General features: G+C 56.6%; 3 protein-coding genes across 3 annotated transcripts; 2 read left to right on the forward strand and 1 right to left on the reverse strand.

The window, feature by feature from the left end:
- Positions 1 to 2023: 2023 nt before the first annotated feature.
- On the forward strand, positions 2024 to 6924 carry VOLCADRAFT_94474 (TPR-domain, kinesin-like protein; the record flags this gene model as incomplete). Its single annotated transcript, XM_002953591.1, has 6 exons — positions 2024 to 2110; positions 2574 to 2792; positions 2938 to 3165; positions 3586 to 5948; positions 6038 to 6072; positions 6833 to 6924. The coding sequence occupies 6 exons, from the start codon at positions 2024 to 2026 to the stop codon at positions 6922 to 6924; spliced, it is 3024 nt and encodes a 1007-aa protein (XP_002953637.1).
- A 3172-nt stretch (positions 6925 to 10096) lies between these two features.
- Positions 10097 to 13376, reverse strand: VOLCADRAFT_94475 (uncharacterized protein; the record flags this gene model as incomplete). Its single annotated transcript, XM_002953675.1, has 6 exons — positions 10097 to 10208; positions 10315 to 10349; positions 10972 to 11380; positions 11685 to 12115; positions 12696 to 12773; positions 13239 to 13376. 6 exons carry the CDS (start codon positions 13374 to 13376, stop codon positions 10097 to 10099), a joined length of 1203 nt encoding a protein of 400 aa, XP_002953721.1.
- Positions 13377 to 13961: 585 nt separating this feature from the next.
- Positions 13962 to 15913, forward strand: VOLCADRAFT_121205 (uncharacterized protein; the record flags this gene model as incomplete). Its single annotated transcript, XM_002953592.1, has 6 exons — positions 13962 to 14226; positions 14336 to 14455; positions 14596 to 14692; positions 15058 to 15206; positions 15452 to 15535; positions 15824 to 15913. The coding sequence occupies exons 1-6, from the start codon at positions 14119 to 14121 to the stop codon at positions 15911 to 15913; spliced, it is 648 nt and encodes a 215-aa protein (XP_002953638.1). The 5' UTR covers positions 13962 to 14118.
- Between the last annotated feature and the right edge of the window lie 1919 nt (positions 15914 to 17832).

Here is a 17832-nt window from a genome sequence, read left to right on the forward strand (position 1 = left end):
TCCCGAGCGCCTTGGGAGAGCTGGTGCAGGAAGGAGGACAACATGCACTGCTTTATTGCCTGTTTCCGTTGACCGTTCACATGTTATCATTTGAGTGAGGCTCTTGTGTCACTGAGACAGCGTAGGCCAAGCGGACTAGGAAGGCGTCGGCGCCGTGTGCGGTGGCAACGCGAATACATGACGTGAAGAGGGTGGTGTGGATAGTGGACTGGACTTCTACGGGTTCGTTAAGTTGCGTCCCGTTGCGAGGATACAGTATAACGTCAGTTCGTCTAGTCGTTTTCCTCGCTGGATGTTAACCAACCCCACATGTGCGTTGCATATGGGCAGTTTCAGTTAGTTTTGTTGGTCATTGTCGTCTAAAGGTCGAGAAGTCATGGTGGTGTACAGTGGCGTGGCGTGGCGCCTCGTGTAATGTGTTGTGGCTTACATGTGAAGGAGTTCACGGACATGACGTTTGGCGGTGCGCTGTTAATGGTGCATGAAGCTATTACAAAGAGGAAGGACGTATGCTTAGTTCCCCGATGCAACACTACATTGTACCGGGATTTAAGGGGTGCTGGAAATGCCGAGTGTGTTGCGCGTTTCAGAGCTTTAATTTGGAGATTGGGCCGGGGCAGCGAATATGGTAAGTTATTTGTCCGACACATGCCACGCAGCGTTTTTAGGACAGATGCAAAACCACTCAATGAAATTTGCATATCAGTGGCAGGTCGTGCTTGAACACGGTAAGGCATGTCTGCTCATCCTATAAAAGCAATACAAGCAGTCAAGGAAATGGCGAAGGGGATGAGTGAAGTGAGGACTTGCTTGGGAGCACGTATTGGCGACGGTAAATGGGAAAGGGTGGCAACAAGCCTCAAGCTAACCATTTTCGTTCAAGCTGCGAAAACACAGGTGGTGCATGTGGTGCACATGTCCAACACTTCCATAAGGCTTGCTGCAAGAGTTTCCATGGGACGGCGCGGGGTGTCGCCCCGGTTCAACAAGATGCAGCGGCAATCGAGCGAAGCAATTTATAAAAGGTTGTTTTCTTGATAGTACATGTTTGTTTGTCCCGTGCATAGACGGGGCGGAAGACAGGGTCTTACGACAGTGGTCACTCACAGTTGTATATCTTTAAGTTGTACCAAAATTACAGTTAAAGAATATGGAAGTATGGCACAGAGTTCGCGGAAAACGGAAGGCTAAGATGATTTGACTAATCTACGTCGTAGTTACCTTTTCCCAGCGCCGTATGAATAAAACAGTCGAGACGTTTGTTTATAAGTAGGGCTATAAGACTTGGATTAGTACTCAAGCTGCGTCTTTATGTCTGACGCTTGGAGCAGGTAGGTGCTGCTTTGCAACGCACCAGTCGAGTCGAAGGTGCAGCAACATTTGGGAATGTTTGGCTTGAAATAATCAGTAACATATATATACCATTCATATGGCATGCAGATGGCGGACAGCGATGGAGGCTATGGCGGACCCAAAGTTGGAGCAAGCCATACGCAGAAGAAGACACCTGTGCACCCAAACGGACAGCTATCGCAGGTTCGCGCTGTAATTAAACGTTCCGCTTGTTGCTTTCTGCTCCGTTTGGGGTTAGCGAGTCCATATCCATGGTGATGGCTCTTATCTCCTTTCCAGCAGCGCTCTTCCGGCTGCGAGATGCTTTCAGCCGCTCCTCAAACAAACGCATGTATACATGACTTAACTTGTGGGTGCATGGCTTTTGGTACACGTTTCGCTTTGTTGCCACTTGCCAGCAACGTGCTCGGCGGTTGTTGCTGTAGCTTTGATTCGCAAGCTTCACACCCTTCGCAGTACGCCGTGAAGCTTGCTTGGTTGTTGGAGTTTGCTGCGAAGCACCAAGTTCGCGAGCGCGGCTGGACGGCCGAGCAGCTCGTCCAGGAGGTTGTGCGCCCCAGCACAGCCGAACGCGGTGGATGCAGATTCGCAGATTTGTTATCTCGCCAGGCCTCTCTAGACCACCAGCATGATGCCCTATCTCAAGGGAGGCCGTTTTATTTCGTCAGCTATGCTTGGTCGCGGCCGTTTTCTGATACTTTGGATATGCTTGTCCGGCACTTCGCTCCGGACCAACAACGACTTTGGCGACGAGAGGGTGGAGAAGCATTGCCGCTTTTGAGTCCCGGGGAGGTGTATTGCTGGTTTGACATCTTTGCGATTGTGGGTACCGTTGGTGTTTTTGTAGCATGGCTAATTGGCATACAATAAAAGCCCTTTTGGACCCTCCGAGCCCATGTAGGCAATTGCCCGTTGCGAGGCAGGCGCGTGAAATTTCGTAGTTGAATACAAATAAAGTAAAAACAAAAGTGATAACGTTGAATGCTGCATTGTTGCATTAGTCAAAGATTCTTCCCGATTTTTAACATGACTTAGGGCCGCCATCACGTTCGAACCGTCATGTTTCAATCTATCCACAACTCACCTTGTGTACTGTCTATCGCACCTATGTGCACGTGTGTATCCGCGCGTGCGTGTTTCTGTGTGTATACGAATCCTGTTCAACTCCTCAACTCGCAATCAACTCGCAATCAATTCCTCAACTCGTTTTTTTACGACAGAATCAACACGCTGATCCGGGAGAGAAGCAGCGGGATCTGCAGGCGCTCAGCGAAGTGCTGGGCGCCGCCGAAGAGACGCTGCTGGTCCTCGACAGCACTGGCGTGGCCCTTAGCCGCGCCTGGTGCCTGTTCGAGGCGTGGCAGACGACCTGTCGGACATCGGGCAGCAACAAGCTGCGATTGTTGTGGTACAGCCTGGACCTCCAGCGCCTCGAACAGGTACGCACGGTACGGCGCGCAAGCCGCTTTGTGTTGCGTTCGGCGCTGCATGGGATGCCGCCGAAGTTGACTTCCCTGCCATCGCCGCCGCTGCCGCCGCCGCGACCGACGACGACGACGACATCCCCCCCTCTGCTGTTCACAGGCCCTGCTAGACGTTGACTTTAGCCGCGCCAAAGCAACGGAACGCCGTGACATGGATTGCATTCTAGCAGACGTTCGGAAGAAGCAAGGACGCATTACTGCCGGCAACGACGGCAATGCCGCTCGCACCGCCGCCGCCGCCGGCACCGGTCTCGACCTCAGTGGAGGCGGAGTGAACGGTGGCGGGAGCCTCGAGCGTGCCGCAACGCAGGGATTGAAGGAGGGAATGGTTCGCAGCGCGCTTTCGCATCTGCCCGGGCCAGCGGAGCCTTGGACGAGGGGGCTGAGCTCCGCCCTGAAGGCGACGGCAAAGTTGTGTACGGTGTACGGCAAGCTAGCGGAGGCGGAGGCGCTCCTGCGGCGGGACGTGGCAGGTGCAGAGGCTGAGCTCGGTGCCGACGATCCGGAAACGCTGACGGCAGTAGACGGCCTGGCGGCGCTGCTCGCGGCGGCGGCAGCGGCGGCGGCAGCGGCGGCGGCGGCGTCAACAGCGGGTGCGCAGCTCCAGCCGCGGCAGCGGCGGCAGCTGTACGATGAAGCTGAGGAGCTGTGCTGGCGTGCTCTGGAAGGCTGGGAACGAATCCGTGGCGCAGAACACCCAGACACACTACGCGCGGCGGCGGCGCTGGGTGCCGTACTGGCGGCGCAGCGGCGGCTAGAGGCTGCGGAGCCGATGCTGCTGCGCGCTCTCCAGGGCCGTCTTCGCGTGCTGGGGACTGACCACCCTGATGCGCTGTCCTCGGTCGTGGCGCTGGCGTCCCTGCGCCGTACACAAGGCCGGATGGCGGAGGCGGAGGAGCTCGGCCGTCAGGCTCTAGCAGGATACGAGCGTGTGTTGGGGCCCGACAGCAGCGACACTATTGCGGCGGCGGCGGCGCTCGCGGGGCTTCTTCGCTTGCAGCGTCGGCCGGCGGAGGCGGAGCCTCTGCTCCGTGCCGCGCTCGGCGCGCGCGAGCGGACGTTGGGCGAGTCCCATCCTGATACCCTGGTGGCGGCGAGCAACCTGGCGGCACTTCTGATGCCGCTGGGGAAGTACGACGAGGCGGAGGCGCTGTTCCGTCGGGCGCTGGCTGGTCTGGAGTTAGCGGTTGGAAATCTGCACCGCGACACCCTATCTGCCTTGAACAACCTAGCGAGTCTGATGGCGTCACGTGGCCGGTACGACGAGGCCGAGCCGCTGTATCGCCGGGCGCTCCAGGGGCGGGAGCTGACGACAGGTCCAGACGCCATCGACACACTGGTATCTGTGAAGAACCTGGCGTTGCTGCTTAAGCTGCGCGGAAAGTACGACGAGGCGGAAGGGCTGTACCGGCGCGCGCTCCAGGGGCGGGAGCGGGTGCAGGGCAGCGGTCACCCCGAAACGCTCGCGGCGATGCATAACTTGGCAGGGCTGCTGGCGGCAGCGGGAAAGTACGACGATGAAACGGAGGCCCTGTTCCGCCGGGCGCTGGGTGGCCGGGAGCAGCTGTACGGCATGGCGCATGAGGATTCATTGGCGGCGGCTAGCGGCTTGGCGGGGTTGCTGGCGTCGCGGCGCAAGTACGACGAGGCCGAGCAGCTCTACCGGCGGGCGCTTCAGGGACGGGAGGCGTTGTGCGGACCCGCGCACCCGGAGACGCTGACGGCGGCACGCGAGCTGGCGGCAGCGCTGGCAGCGGCGGGGAAGTACGACGATGCGGAAATGCTGTTCCGGCGTGTGGTGGCAGGCCGTGAACAGGCCCTGGGCCCGGGGCGACACGAGACTCTTGCAGCCGCCGCGGAACTGGCGGAGGTTCTGGCGGCGGCGGGGAAGTACGACGAGGCCGAAGCACTGCACCGGCGGGCGCTGGGCGGACGCGGCGCGGCACTGGGTTTTGATCATCTTGACACTCTCGCCAGCGCCGGTGCGCTGGCGGGCGTGCTTGTCGCGCGTGGAAAGTACGAGGAGGCCGAGCAGCTGTACAGACGAGCTCTGAAAGGCAGGGAGGCGGCGCTGGGTGGCGACCATCGCGACACGCTGGCGGCGATGAGTGACCTGGCGGCGGCGCTGGCAGCGGCGGGAAAGTACGACGAGGCCGAGCAACTGCACCGGCGGGCGCTGGGGGGTCGTGAGCAGCTACTGGGTGAGTCGCATCACGACACGCTAACGTCGGCGGGCGGCCTAGCGGGCGTGCTGGTGTGCCGCGGCAAGTACGACGAGGCTGAGACGTTGTACGGCAGGGCGCTGGCGGGTCGGGAGCAGGCGCTGGGCGTCAACCACCCAGAGACGCTGGCGTGCGTCAGCAGTCTGGCGAGTCTGCTGGCGTCGTGCGGGAAGTACGACAAGCTTGAGGCGTTGCGTCGACGGCGGCGGCTGGCAGGCGGTGGCGTCGAGGCAGCGCCTTCTGCCGGGGATGGTAGCGGCGGCGGCGGCTCCGCTGTGGAGGGAGCCGACGAGCAATGGGGCAACGGCGCCGCCACCGTCGGCATTGCCGCACACGGCCGACTACACAAGAGTTTGCAGCGACGCATCACCGCCACGTCGGACCGCACGCTGGTGTTTCGACAACCCCCCAGCGGGCCGCCTTCTTTGTCGAGCCCCACCCGGGGCACCATGGGAGGCCCCGCCGCCGCTGCCACCGCCACCTTCGACGGGATCGCAGCCGAGGACCCTGAGCCACGGTCCGCGGCTGTATCAGCAGCGGCAGCACCGCCGCCGTCACCGCACAGGCGCGCCGGCAGCTTCCTGCAGGGCTTCTTTCGGCCGCACGGCGGCGGTGCCCCGGCCCCGGCCGCGGGCGGCGGCGGCGGCGGCGGCGGCGGCTCCACCAGCTCTCCGGGCTCCGAAAGCACCAAATTCGCAAGCCATCCCGCCGGCCGCATTTCCTCTCTGATGCGCTGGGCTTCAAGCGGCCTTGAGCCGTCGCCACCGCCGCAGCAGCACCTGACGCTGCACGGCCAGTCCGTCTCCAGTCCAACCGCCAACCGTCAACCGCTCTTCCTATTAACCGAGGAGCAATCACAGCACCAGCAGCCCCATAATGGCTTACGGCCGTCAGTTTCTATGTCGCAAACCATGAGCCGGGGGCCCCGGGGAGCAGACGCGCCATCCCCCAACGGGTCCGGCGCAATGTCGCCGTCAGCCGGTACAATGTACGGCACGAGGCTGAGCCGGCAGGTCGGTGGCGGCGGCAGCTCCTGTTTGCGCGCTTCCTTTAGTAATGACTCCCAACAGCAGCAGCAGCTACTGCTACAACAACTACAGCTACAACAGCAGCAACAGCAATTGAGACGCACATCAGTTCAGTTGCCGTATACAAATGCGAACCCGTCGCGTCAGTTGGCGGTTGAGGATCCGCCGTACCGCCGTACCGATCCTATAACAACCGTGGCCTGGCCCGCGGTCCCAAAATCTACAGCCGGCAGCTTGGTGAAAGATACATCAACAACAGCAGCAGCAGCAGCAGCAACATCACCTGTAGGGTTGACAATCAAAAGGACGCCGTCACAGTCGCAACTACCTAGAGAGCCTACCCAGATGGGCTCCGTCAGCGGCATCACACATCGGGCGATCGGGAGGTCCGCAACTGAACAGTTGGAGGAGCAGACTAGTCAGGTAGTACGGACACCAAGTACGGCATCGCGTGGCAGCGCTGGCGCTGGCGCTAGCGGCGGCGTCGGTGTCGGTGTCGGTGCTGCTGGCGGTGCGACGGCTCTTATGGGCGTTGCCGTCAGGTCATCAATGCCAGCGGCGAGCGCTGCCGCTGGGCCTGGTACGGCCTTTGGTACGAGCGCCGCTGCCGGCGGCGGCGGTGCCAGCCGCCCGTTAGGTAGCCTTGGCGGCATCGGCGGGCGGGGGGCTCCTACAGGGTCGCGCGCTAACGCTATGCAACAGCTGCCAGCCTTTTCGCCGCGGGGTGCTGCTATTGCTGCTACAGCCCTTCCTTCTCCGAGTGCTGCCACTGCGGCGGGCGGCGGCGGCGGCGGCGGCGGCCGCTTCCAGGCGCTGCTTACGGCGCAGGTGGCTTGAGTACAGGACGCGTTGGGCCATATCCGTGTCTTAATACGTATCTGCCCCACGTTAGAGAGACGTGTGTGGTTTGGCTTTTTTGGAAGTGACCGGAAGAAGATTAGTTTCGCCGGCGTAAACGACTGTGGGCGTATAGCGGGATGCGTGCCTTGGGACGTGCATGCCTGTGGGTTTTGGAGCGTAACCCGCCGTACACTCCATTGCCTCTTGAGCCTCTGCAAGATTCTAGAACGTCGACATCTCTAAAGCATTGAATCAGATTTGTATCCTGTTCAGGATCCATCGACACCCTTTGGTGCGGGGCCCCATCCTGGGCTCGGAAGACGCGAATGGCTGTGTCGTATTTTGGACAAGCCCCGAACGCAATCCATATCGTTGCAGCTTGTTGGTATCCAAAAAATAAGGCAGTGCTTCGCGGCCAACTTTCCGCGCAGTGCCACTTCCACAGCGATTACGAGAAGAGAAAAAATCGTTTGAATTTTTGGTGTGGTTGGGGGGGGGCGCCGGCTAGCGCCTGTGGGGGAATAGATGCGCGGAACGATGTTTTATATTGAAACTGAGAGAGGAAATGGAAACAAAAAATGTCAGCTGTGCACTATGCGGTACTGCCGGTGTGCTGCTGTATGCGTGCGAAATGCCATGGGCGGCAGCGGCGGCGGCGTGGCTAGGCCATTTTTTTAGTTCGATTTGGTTTTTTGATCATGCGTTTTCAGGTGTGTACGTATATACGTATGTATGTAAATGTGGTGTGTTGATTGCAATACCATTAGGAGTGTACGGCGGCTGCGGGTTGCTGATGGCCTCGTGGCCTTGTGGCCTCGTGGTCAGGGATTTGAGGAAAGTGGAACCGGTGCAGGAGAGCGGCGCGGGAGAACGAGTGCGGGAGAGTACGAGTGCGGGATGGCTGTGCATTCTCGGAGGGCCGGGGAGGGGAGAAGAAGGCAGGCAGGCAGTCTTAAGAGGGAAGCTGGAGGGAGGGCTGCGTCGCAACATATGCTATATATGTAGGCGTTTTGCGAGGCATGAGAGAGAGCTTGAAAGGCGGTATAATGCGCGTGTTCATCTCTGTTGCCCTAGTTTTGAGGGTAAAGTATTTACCAAGGGTGTATCTGTATGTATGTATGTATGCATGTATGTGTACGGCATGGTGTGTGCGTGCGCGCACGCATATATGTTTCGGCGAGAAAAAAAAACATTGCGCAGCCGCATGCATGGCTTGGCCTGTACGACATCATTGCGTTTGTGTTGAGGAAATCAATGGGGGATGAGACGAGACGAGATGGCGATCTGGTTAAGCATATTGTACGACAATTGGCTCTAGTACGATTGCATGTACCGTAAGAAAAGGCATAACGGACTTGTTTAAGAGGCTAGAACAATTCCTTCTTTCTGTAGACTGCATAATATGTCACGTGTACGGCACGTGTACGGCACGTGTACGGTAAACATACAGTGCATGTATGGTGCCCAGGTCGTTTACCCTATGGCTCCCGTATGGCTGAGCTTCCATCCTGGTGGTGTGCGGGGTAATACGTGTATGGCTTTCGACACCGCCTCCCCCCAAACGTTGCAAAGGAGGAAGTGAATGCAATTCCCAAGTAGGTGTTTGCGCGTTGGATAATGGGTCCATGTTTCGGGTTGGCATGCTGTTGGGACGATATCATCAAGACTAGTGTACGATCGTGTACAGCAAGTAGTTGTCTTATCCTTACGAAATTAGGACCGACGTGCAGGGCCTTATCCTTTTACGCCCTACACCGTGGCCATGTCCACCGGCGGCGATTGTACTTGTCGTACCGCTTAATGTCGTACGACCAAGTAGGTCCATGCAACCTGAGACGTTTCGTACTTGTACTGACATGTTGTCATATGATGATATGGCTTAATGCGACAAAGTTCGCTTTCCTTAGGTTTCGGACTTTCCCGCCGAAAATGTTTTGGTTTCTTTCCTAGCTGGTTTCCGTTGATGGTGTTGATGATGAGGGAGCCTGCATGGGGAAGTGAAGCTGCAAGTTCCACCAGTGGCACGAGCGGTGGGAGCCGTCAGTTAAAGCCTGATCCTGACGGGATGAGCTTTCCCGTGTTGTTTCTGGAAGGCGCCTAGACTGCCCTAGCCCTCTTAGAATACAGCGGCTACTGCAGCTGCAGCATATAGCTACAGCGGCTACTACCCATCAGTGCTGCTGCTGCTGCTGCTGCCGCCGCTACTACTTTAGCTCCTGCCAATGCTTTTTGCTGCCATTGCTGTCCATGTATGCTGTTTTGCTGTAGCTGCTGTCAATGCAGCAACAAGATGCTAGTACCATCTGTACGACCTAGTCCCTGGAAAGCTGCGGGCTGCTGCTGTAGATCCTTTCCTTTATTACACCAACAACAACCCTAAATTACAACAACAATAATAACCGTCTGGCAGCCCACGCTTGGGCCCCTTGAGGCCCAGCTGAGGCCCCTCACCACCACCACCACCACCACCACCACCAGCACCGAGATGCCATGTGCGTGTGGAGTGCAATCTGTCCTGGGGCCAAGATATGCATTCACGACTACATACTCACTCACCACTTTGCTAGTTTGCAGCCATGGTTTAGAGTTCGAACAGACACGTCGCATTCGATGCCTGAGTATGAACGGAGAGAAGAGGTTTGCGCTGGCTTTACCACCGCCGGCGCGCGTCGGTTTTTCGACCTCTCATAACAACGTTTCTTAGGAATCAATCGCGCTAACGCACCATCCTTTAAATAATGCCTTCGCATGGATGCCAGCATCAGATGGCTGAGGATGTCCGCCTTTTGAACCGTCTTGATAAAGGTATAAACCTTCTTTGCTCAAGCCGATGATGGGCGTCGCGGGATCAAGCCCCTACCTCAACACCGTTTTGTTTTCCGGCGGCTGCGGTATGAAGCATAATAATGAGATGCGCACAACCAGGTGTTGTTAGTTTGCTTGTACGAGGGGCACAGTAATCTCCCTGCCATCCTTATAAACTCCGAAGGGCTGAAATCTGGCTTTTGGTAATGTTGTGACGTTTTGTATATGCCGTTAGCTAGTAATTTACATGACGTACGGAGGGAGGGCCATGTTTCTGCCCTCCCTCTTGGTGCAACAGTTTGGGCTCTGGGATGAATTCTTTATGGGTTCACGCGCCGACGGGATGCTTTCGTATCTTTAGGATCTAGCGCAGCTTACAGGATCCAATCCTTTCTTTAGGATCCAACGCGGAGCAATCCAGGATCCAATATTGATATCCTGGAAAGGCGCAAAGTCGCATGACGTGCCCTAGTCGCCTGGGATTAGCGCGGCGGTTAGTGGGAGGTGGATTATTGTGTACGAAATACGGAGATAGAGATAGAGTGTGTGTGAGTGTATGTGTATGTGTGTGTGTGCCCTCACCGGATTAGGGGGCCGGCACGCTGAGCTGAGCTGAGCTGCTTTGGGGTGTATGAGCACAGTCAAACGATGCGAGGAAGGTCGGGTGTGGCAAGGCCATCCGCCGCCTCGCTTTCACAATCAAGGACGTTCTAAGTAAGAGGTTTAGCAAGAGCAACTTCGTGGCTTCATTCTTTTCACCGTTGCTGGTTAGAGGTTTTTATATATATCCTTACAGAGCGCCTGGAATCGACAGGACTGAATTTATGTACCAAATGGTGGATTATAAGGATTGTAGGCGCGGCCCTAACGGGCTAACAGCTCAATATTTATGAATGAAATGTTCCACAACTCTTCGGTAGTCGTAACACGCCTTACATCAACCACGATTGCCGCAACACAACTGAAATAGGTACAAGATGTAAGAATGTAACACCCTCTTCCCGCGTTTCCCCCGCTATTTTTTCGTTTGTTTTTTGGAGAGGATTTAAAAACCCCTTACCCCAAACCCCCTCATCAACCAATCCCCTTACTGCCCCTCTTAAGGATGCAAGTGCAATTCAGTTCCCGGTATCTCAGCCTCCGGGGGGCACAACCCCCCAAGTGCCCTTCACTCCCTCACGTCCACACCACCGCCGTCATCAGCCCAATAATAGCCCCACTACGCCGTGACCTACCCACCCACAGCAGCGGTATGGGGTTCCACCCGAGCTCCTCCGAGCCCAACACCACCTGCAGCAACCCGCCAGGGAAGACGACAGCCTCGCTAAGAGCCCGCATCGCCGCGGCCATGGCCGCCGCCCCCGTCGGCTGCTGCTGTTGCTGATGATGCTCAATGCCTGTGCCCGCAACCTCTCGCCCTTCGCCGGGCTGTAGGGCAGAGTCGCTGCAACTAGCGGCGGCGGCGGCGGCTGGTATGGCTGCGGGGCCTGCGGGGGCTGCGGCCACCTTGGCGCCCTTGGGAGGAAGAATGACCCGTGGTTCTGTTGGCGCCCCCCTCTCCTCAGCCGCCGCCGCCGCATCCTCCTCCATGTTCAGCCCCTCCTCCTCCCCGCCCTCCAGCTTACTGATGTGTTTGAGCATTACGTGGCTGCACTCACGGCAACATCGGCAAGGAGATGATAAACGGATGATACGACCCGAGGGAGGGGGTCAGCAGAGAGGAGATCGGCAGGAAATGGGTCCGGCAAATCGATATTTCCCTAACGCCCACGTTTCGTCTATATGCACGTTTCTGTCTGTCTTTATGTCTGTATAATAGGTCACCGTAAGTAAAAAGCACAAGGTGCGGCAGCCCAACAAGGGCCTCAATGAACCCATTCAACGACTCGGAGGCGAATTATTAGTCGGAAAAGCAAAGCACTCAGTGCTTGCCTATGTCTCGTAACGCTCACCTCAGAAATGCCTCTTGGCTGTCGAAGTGCTGTGGTGGTACCACTCGAGAAGCCAGCTCCGGAACCAAACCCAGGCTGGCCGCCACCTCCTTCCAACTCAGCGGCGTTGCCATCGCCGCCTCCAACGACCACCAACCGTCGCTGTTGCCGCTACTGCGACCGCTGCTACTGCCGTCCCACCCGGCGCCTCGCGTGTTAGCCATTTCCTGTAGGACCGCCGCCGTCGCTGAGGTCTCTTGCAGTGGTGGCTGTAGCAGTGACGTGACCCCAGATGTCAGCAGGCTCGGTTCCGACGGCGGGGCTTCGGTGAGCCGAGGCTCCAGGATTATAGGTACAACGTTGAAGTCCGATTCGCTGCCGTACCCGCCGTACAGCACTTGCCGAGTCAGCTCTGCAAGGCCCAAAAGGAGGTCTAGGTCCTGGGCGAGGCCCTGAGGACGGCAGCAGCCGGGGGAAAGAGCGAAAAGATGGATTGACAGAACTTAATGGGAGTTAGGATAAAAATCATATACATATAAACACGGGCAAACGGCCAACTGCCGGTGTACATACAAAAAATGAAGACGAGCAACTGTCAACTGCCAACTGCTAACTGCCGATCTAAGGAGGGAGGAAAGGAGGGAAGGGAAGCCGTCGAAAATGGTCATTGCGGTTTACAATTGTGTGCTCCCGTCCGCATGCTGGTGGTGGTGATGATAAGCGGGGTAGTCCACGGGGGGAGTTTTGGCGGGGTGGGAAAGAGAAGCAGAATCCAAACCATGTGGCCAATTGTATGTGGGCGCATATCTTAATTTTCTTTTAACATTTACCCCTCACATATTTTCCAATCCGCAGATCCGACTTTGCTGTTGCTGCTGCTGTCCGGATCGGTTAATCGCAATGCCGATTGGAGAGTCCAAACACGGCCCAGCTTGGCTCGCCTGTATGCACTACCCTACTACTTTAACACAAAGAAATGAATGCACCCCCCCCACCCCCCACCAACACCCCCCATCCCCCCCACACACACACCTGGGCCAGGTCCCGGGGAGGTGCCTGGACCGCCTCCGCCGCCTCCGGGCCCTCTTCCAGCGCCAAGAATTGGCCGTCCTTATCATACCACACCCCAAAGCACGAAAAGCCCAGAAAGGGAAAGGATGTCGATAAGACATGTACGGCAGGGTGCAGTACATTTTGGCGAAAACAGAACGTGCCGCGACCGCCATCCAAGACAGGCCGCCCCGTGGTGCTGTGGTGCAAAAGTGTCCATGATGGCTTTTTCAATATATATTTTTATTTTTTTTAATTTTCCGGTAACGGGAGGTGGGGATGATGTGCGAAATATGTGATAGTTGTTCCAACAGGGTGAGAGTCCAGCAGGCGTGAAGTGACCAGGCGCGAACGCTCTCGTATGGGATGTGAGCCTCGTCCCTCACGACGTCAGTGCATGGCAATGCTCATCCCAATTCCGTCTCTGGGTTATAAAAAATTAGACAACAGGGCAATCCTGGTAGAGAGCCAATGTGTGTCGTACTGCTATGTGTCGTACTGCCTTGCCTGGTGGGCGATGCCCACCAGTGGGCCGTCCCAAAGCCGCAGTGCCGTACGGAGGTTGTCGGGGCCGCCGGTCCGCTCTTGCAGCAGCCAGCGGCGGTGTTCCGCCTCCTCCTCGAACCGCTCCACCGGGTTGTTGCTGTATCCTGGTAGCGACATGACGGATACGCTGCGATAGCGAGATAGCATTTGCCAGGGATCCGAGCTTAAGATTGAAGTCGAGGAACACGAACGGGGTCGGGATTCAGAAGTAGCTGTTGGTCGTGTCGCTGATACGGTCTTTGAGGACTTCAGCGCGGGTGCGGGTGCGGGTGCGGGTGCTGCGGGGCTGGTAAGAAGCAAGGAGTGCAGGGGAGGCGAAGGTGCGGAGGAGGATGGTTCTTGGCCCGGCTTGTCAGAAGATGATTGGGTGTTGCTGGAAGAGAGGATGCAGCGAATCGCTGCAGAATGAATGGGCGCGCGTGGTAGGGCAGGGATTGCGGTTGGTGAGACGGGCGTTATCGCTGCAAGGAGAGGACCTCGGTGAAGTGAGAGGAGCTTTCCGAAGCACGCGGACGGGGGCTTCATCGAAAATTGTTTATATTGTGAAAATCGTCAAAGGATTAATTGTCCTAACGGAAATTCTGCTGCCGATGGTTCCGTAATACGACGTACTGTACTGGCGCGAAAGCAATGAATTGCGGTCTGTTCTGCAGGTTAACCAAGACTATAGGACGCCTAATGCTAAAAAGTAACTGGTACCGTAGCAATCCTGGCGCCCGACTCTCCCAGCCGGAACGTGGCTGCTGGGAAGAGGAAGCATGCAAGCGTTGGAAGCCCTGCCACCTTTTTGAGCCGAATTTTTCCCAGACTGGCATTATTATCGCCAACAACGCCCTCTACAGATGAGGTCCAGCAACTTATGGGCAGCCAGACACAGGCAATTCAAGAGCTGACGCAGAATGCCGAGACAGCCGAGGGACGTCACGACTGTAAGCGGCGTAGGCGAGGCCATGAAAGACTTTTTCTGGTACGTATTCTACACTTCTGACATATCCTAGTGAAAATTTCGATTTACTTAAGCGCCCTGTCCGATATCGTATCCCCCCGACCCCAGCACCGATTTTCTGTAACCGCAGAGCTCGGGCCCGCTGGGCTCGGGTGCCGCAGGGGTCCCACAAGAACATAGTCTAGATGTTTCGCAGCCGGACTGGTGGCAGCCGCAGCCCCGCGCGACGTTGGACCCCGACGATTACCAGGTAAGTACGGCGAAATACAAAATAGCAGCCGCACGACTCAGCAACTTCACATTTTTCCTTTTTCTTCCATAGGAACAACCCCTAAAATTCTCTCCCTTCCCCATGAAATGCTCGGCCCTGTCCGTGCTTCCGTGCCGCAGGACCGGCCCCGCACTTCACTGGTCGCCTGTCTTTCCTGCGCCCTTTGTCATCAGCTGCTTCAAGAGGCCATCGCCTCCCTGGAGTGCGGGCACACCTGTTAAGTGTTGCTTTCTTCGGGGGCCTGAGGCCTTGAGCAATAGCATAATTTTGGGCATGCAAGTGGGCAGGCAAGAGAAGAGGCAGGAACGCTGGATGTGGTTGGGACATGCTTTACCTGTTGACCGATTCCCTTCTGGCTGGGTGTTTGTGAAGGCTGGAAAGGGAATGAGCTCGCAAAATGATCCAGGACGACGCACCGCGGAGCGGGGAATGGGGATCTAGCCGTAGGGAACGGCACTGGAAAAGCCTTTTACAATCCTCCCCAATCTGTAATCCTGCAGCCCGCTCGTCACCGCCATAACTCCTATCCTTTACCATTGCAACTCTGTCCCGCGATGCGACCGATCGGCTGGCCTGTGCAGACTGTTACGATTGCATAGAGGCCCGGGTCGACATTGGTGGGAACCACAACGTGTGTCCCGTGGCGGGGTGCGGGGTGGTGCTGGGACCCAGTCCCTTCGACCACCATCGACTGGTCTACGACACGCTGCTGGACAGCCTCGTCCAGAAGGTGAGCGATCCCGCGTTGGTGGGAAACGTATATATGTATATGTGTGTGTATGTATGTATGTAATTCTGGGGAAGCGTGGTGGGGATGGAGGTAGGAAGGGTTCAATGACATGGGGCATCGTTGGGGGCGTGCTACAAGTTGCGACCAAGCTGACGGCCACGGCGAGGGCGGGGTGATTACATGCCTGTCTACGTGTCTCTTCAGCCAGCGAGCTGCGGCCACCGGCGCACTTCCCGCATCCGCAGATATTTCCACGTCCCGACCTGGATGCGGCCCTTTCTGCCCGACGCGCTGACCGCGAGGAGGCCACCCGCCTGGCTAGGGCCGAGGTCAATGGCTGTACCGGTCGAGGACGCCACCACCACCAGCAACAACAGCATCAACAACAACAACATCACAACCACCATCACCAGGAACCGCAGCAGCAGCAGCTACACAAAAAGAGTTGCACGGATGGGGGAGAGGAGGGCGACGATAAGGGTAGGCCAGATGGTGGGTTGGCAGAGGGTTCGGACAGGCGGGCATGGCTTACATGGCTAACAACGGGGCCGCATCTCGGCGGCCGCGGAATTGGAGCAGCTGTTGCGCCATCTGTGCGTGCGTGTCTACATATGCAGCTTGTGTATCTGCTGGTTGTCTTTGCTCTCGCGGAACTGCTGTACTCTTATTTCTCACCGCCAATCATGGCACGAGCAATGTTCATGTAACGGCCATCCTATATTCCCATCGTAGGCATGAATGCGGCGTCCCGCCGACACGCTTCAGGTTGAGATATGGCAGCAGTACCAGCAACATCAACATCCGCAGCCGGCCGAGGCGGAGGGTTACGGCACCAGCACTGACGCATTCGACTGCAACTGTTGTGGCAGAGTCCGACCGCACATAACTGCATATAACTTCAAACCAGCCGCGGCGTGAGCCTGTATTTTTCCTTCCTCTCTCAACTTTCAGCAACTTTCAGCAATAGAGACAGCAACTGGGCTGTCAGATGTAGTAACAGCACTGGCTTAGCTCTTCCATTGCGCGCGTGTGCGTTCGCGCACAAAGCGGACTTGTGTGCAAAATAGCGATACAGCAAAGGCAGCAAGGGCGAGGGGCGGCCGAGGATGCCCTTGGGAAGATTCATCCCTGCACGGGCGTGTTCACGCGCGTGGCCGGGAGTATTACCTTCTGCAGCTGACCCAATCCAGTGGATGTGGGCATCTGTTTGTAGTTTACTTTGCCTATCAACTAGCCAGGGTTCTGTTGTCAGTCCTGTGGCCTCGGCGGCATGAGTTGTGGAAAGAGAGGCGTTGCCGTCGTTTTGGCTGCAAAGTCATCATTATCATCACTGTGGCGCGCTGTTAGTGCTATTTTTCTGTAGTAATCAAGTTCGTGTGTGTGTTACGTGGCTGAGGGTGTTAGGGTGGTGCAAGGGCAAGACCTGAACGCCTAAAAGCCTGTAAAAAAGGAGATACCGCACTGCGCACGAGCCCAGTCATTATGGAACAACCCCATGACCTGCGATTTTCTTAATCATGGCGTGGCTGGGCGGCTTAACGTGGGACCTGTCACTTAGTTCGTACTGGTAAAGAAGTTGCAACGCCGTCTCCTGGATATGGCAACAATAGATCGCGCATGCAGATCTGTCTGGGAAGAATTGAAGCGTCTCTTTTTCAGCGGAGGCTGAACTACGCACGACCCACAATACGACTCGGAATACCATTTTGGGGTTCTGACGGGGCTGCGCTGTTTGGCTTTTGTTTCGGCCGCGGCATGTCAGAGTGTTCTAGGATAGACATATCCTTAGGCTACGATGTGCGTTTTTTCCTTGAGATCCTTTTAATCCTTTGTTTTGCCGTAAACTGACGTAAAAGGACAGACAGCCGTGTCACCAAGCCAACGACTATACATGTAAGGTCACGAGTCGTAAAACTGATGTGTGCGATGGTTTCAACGCTGACGGGGGCCATGCATAACGGCGATGACTCGTGGCTGAGAGTAATTTTAGCACATTCAGTGTTGATCAGATATTATACTGTATTCAGCTATAACTCCATAGAGCCCGGTGAGCCCAATACTAAGGGCCTTGCTGAGAACAATTTAGCAGTACCGAGGCAGCCTTTGGACATCGACCCCGTGGTAGAGCCTTTGTCTCCTTCTCATAATTAAATACCGACCGACCCACATCAGGTCCCCATTCGCCTGTCTGGATACCCCCAAAAGGACACCATATGAAAACAAAAAAGGATTCTTAAGCGTCGATTACGATCCTGAATGCATACAGCATATTATCTCAACCATACCGATCATCGCAGCACATACCATAACCGCAACCCATAACCTTATGCGCGTAATGCGCCATTCCTAATTCTATTTGGATGAGAATTACGTCCAGAAATCAACGGAAATGAATGAGGCAAAAAGCTAAAAAGGTAGCTGTTTGAGAGCGCTCCGCCATGGCATGTCAAATCATGCCATCAAGAAGGATGATGCTTTGCTGGCCGCCGAAAGACGTCCATCACCACCTGCCGTCTCCGAAAACACATACGGGCAGGGACACGCATGTGCCGTCTTAATCTGAAAGCAGACATGTGCGTAGACGTCAGCTATCGAAAGCACCGGCCTGCCGTATGCAGGACAAGAT

The sequence above is a fragment of the Volvox carteri genome (genome assembly GCF_000143455.1).
Source record: "Volvox carteri f. nagariensis unplaced genomic scaffold VOLCAscaffold_37, whole genome shotgun sequence".
In the NCBI taxonomy this organism is placed as follows: domain Eukaryota; kingdom Viridiplantae; phylum Chlorophyta; class Chlorophyceae; order Chlamydomonadales; family Volvocaceae; genus Volvox; species Volvox carteri.